A 1486-nucleotide genomic window follows, 5' to 3' on the forward strand; every position below is an offset into this window, starting at 1 on the left:
GCCTCCCAAAGTGCTGGGATTACAGGCTTGAGCCACCGCGCCCGGCAATTTTTTGTATTTTTAGTAGAGACGGGGTTTCACCATGTTGACCAGGATGGTCTCGATCTCTTGCCCTTGTGATCCACCCGCCTCGGCCTCCCAAAGTGCTGGGATTACAGGCGTGAGCCACCGCGCCCGGCCAGAAGACACTTTCTTAAACTTTTTTCTCCCTGTACACCTCAGGGTAAACATTTCACCTTTTTTTTTGAGACAGAGTCTTGCTCTGTTGTCCAGGCTAGAGTGCAGTGGTGTGATTTCAGCTCACTGCAACTTCCACCTCCTGGGTTCAAGCAATTCTCCTGTCTTAGCCTCCAGAGTAGCTGGGATTACAGGCATGCACCAGCACGCCCAGCTTTTTGTAATTTTATTTTTTATTTATTGATTTTTGAGACAGAGTTTTGCTCGTCAGGCTGGAGTGCAATGGTGTGATCTCAGCTCACTGCAACCTGGGTCCAAGCAATTCTCCTGCACTGGCCTCCCGAGTAACTGGGATCACAGGCATGTGCCATCACACTTCGCTAATTTTCTATTTTTGGTAGAGGCAGGGTTTCTCCACATTGTCTGGCCAGTCTCGAACTCCCAACCTCAGGTGATCCGCCTGCCTCGGCCTCCCAAAGTGCTGAAATTACAGGTATGAGTCACCATGGCTGGCCTGTAATTTTATTTACTTATTGAGATGGAGTGTCGATCTGTCGCCAAGCTCGAGTGCAGTGGCATGATCTTGGCTCACTGCAACCTCTGCCTCCCAGGGTTCAAGCAATTGCCTGCATGAGCCTCCTTAGTAGCTGGGACTACAGGTGCCCACCACCATGCCTGGCTAATTTTTGTATTTTTAGCAGAGATGGAGTTTCACCATGCTGGCCAGGATGGTCTCGATCTCCTGACCTCGTGATCCGCCCACCTCAGCCTCCCTCCCAAAGTGCTGGGATTACAGGCATGAGCCAGAAGATTCTAAGTTTATAGTCATATTTTATGGCTTCGAAAACCAAACCAATTACTGCAATCATGGAAAAAAAAAAAAAGTCCTAATGATGAAATTAGCAAACTGTGTTAGTTTGTCTTAATACATTAACTTTTGCAGCCAATACTGATTCTTTTAAAAACATTAAAATGGTTCAACTTCAGGATTAAAATTGCCATTGTTAAAATCTATTTACTGCTACTGCAAAATGGCCTAAAAAATAACAAACATCATGAATACTATAGGTGCCTAAAACCAAATTAAGTTGACTATATAAACATGTACTGTGTACTTGGAGTGGGGAGAGATCCATTTAAAGGAACTTACCTCAGAAAAACGATCAAAATTAGACATGTCTTCATCTGAATCGTCTTCCCAGTCTTTCCAATTATTGAAGTCCACACTAAGCCAATTAAGCTATAAATTGATACAAAATCACCCTAATATTAGGCTAATTTGCGTTTGGCATGAACCTTAAGAGATTTT

The 1486-nt window shown here is 44.3% G+C and overlaps 1 protein-coding gene across 1 annotated transcript in view; it reads right to left on the bottom strand.

Annotated features, from left to right (window-relative positions):
• Positions 1–1486, bottom strand: part of PTGES3 (prostaglandin E synthase 3) — a 26139-nt gene that overhangs the window by 6510 nt on the left and 18143 nt on the right. Inside the window, exon 4 of the mRNA XM_017536146.2 lies at positions 1328–1417. Within this exon, the coding sequence (XP_017391635.1) occupies positions 1328–1417 (90 nt within the window). The remainder of the gene's footprint in view (positions 1–1327; positions 1418–1486) is intronic.

This window comes from Cebus imitator, unplaced genomic scaffold (assembly GCF_001604975.1).
Source record: "Cebus imitator isolate Cc_AM_T3 unplaced genomic scaffold, Cebus_imitator-1.0 Scaffold96, whole genome shotgun sequence".
NCBI classification, from domain to species: Eukaryota; Metazoa; Chordata; class Mammalia; order Primates; family Cebidae; genus Cebus; species Cebus imitator.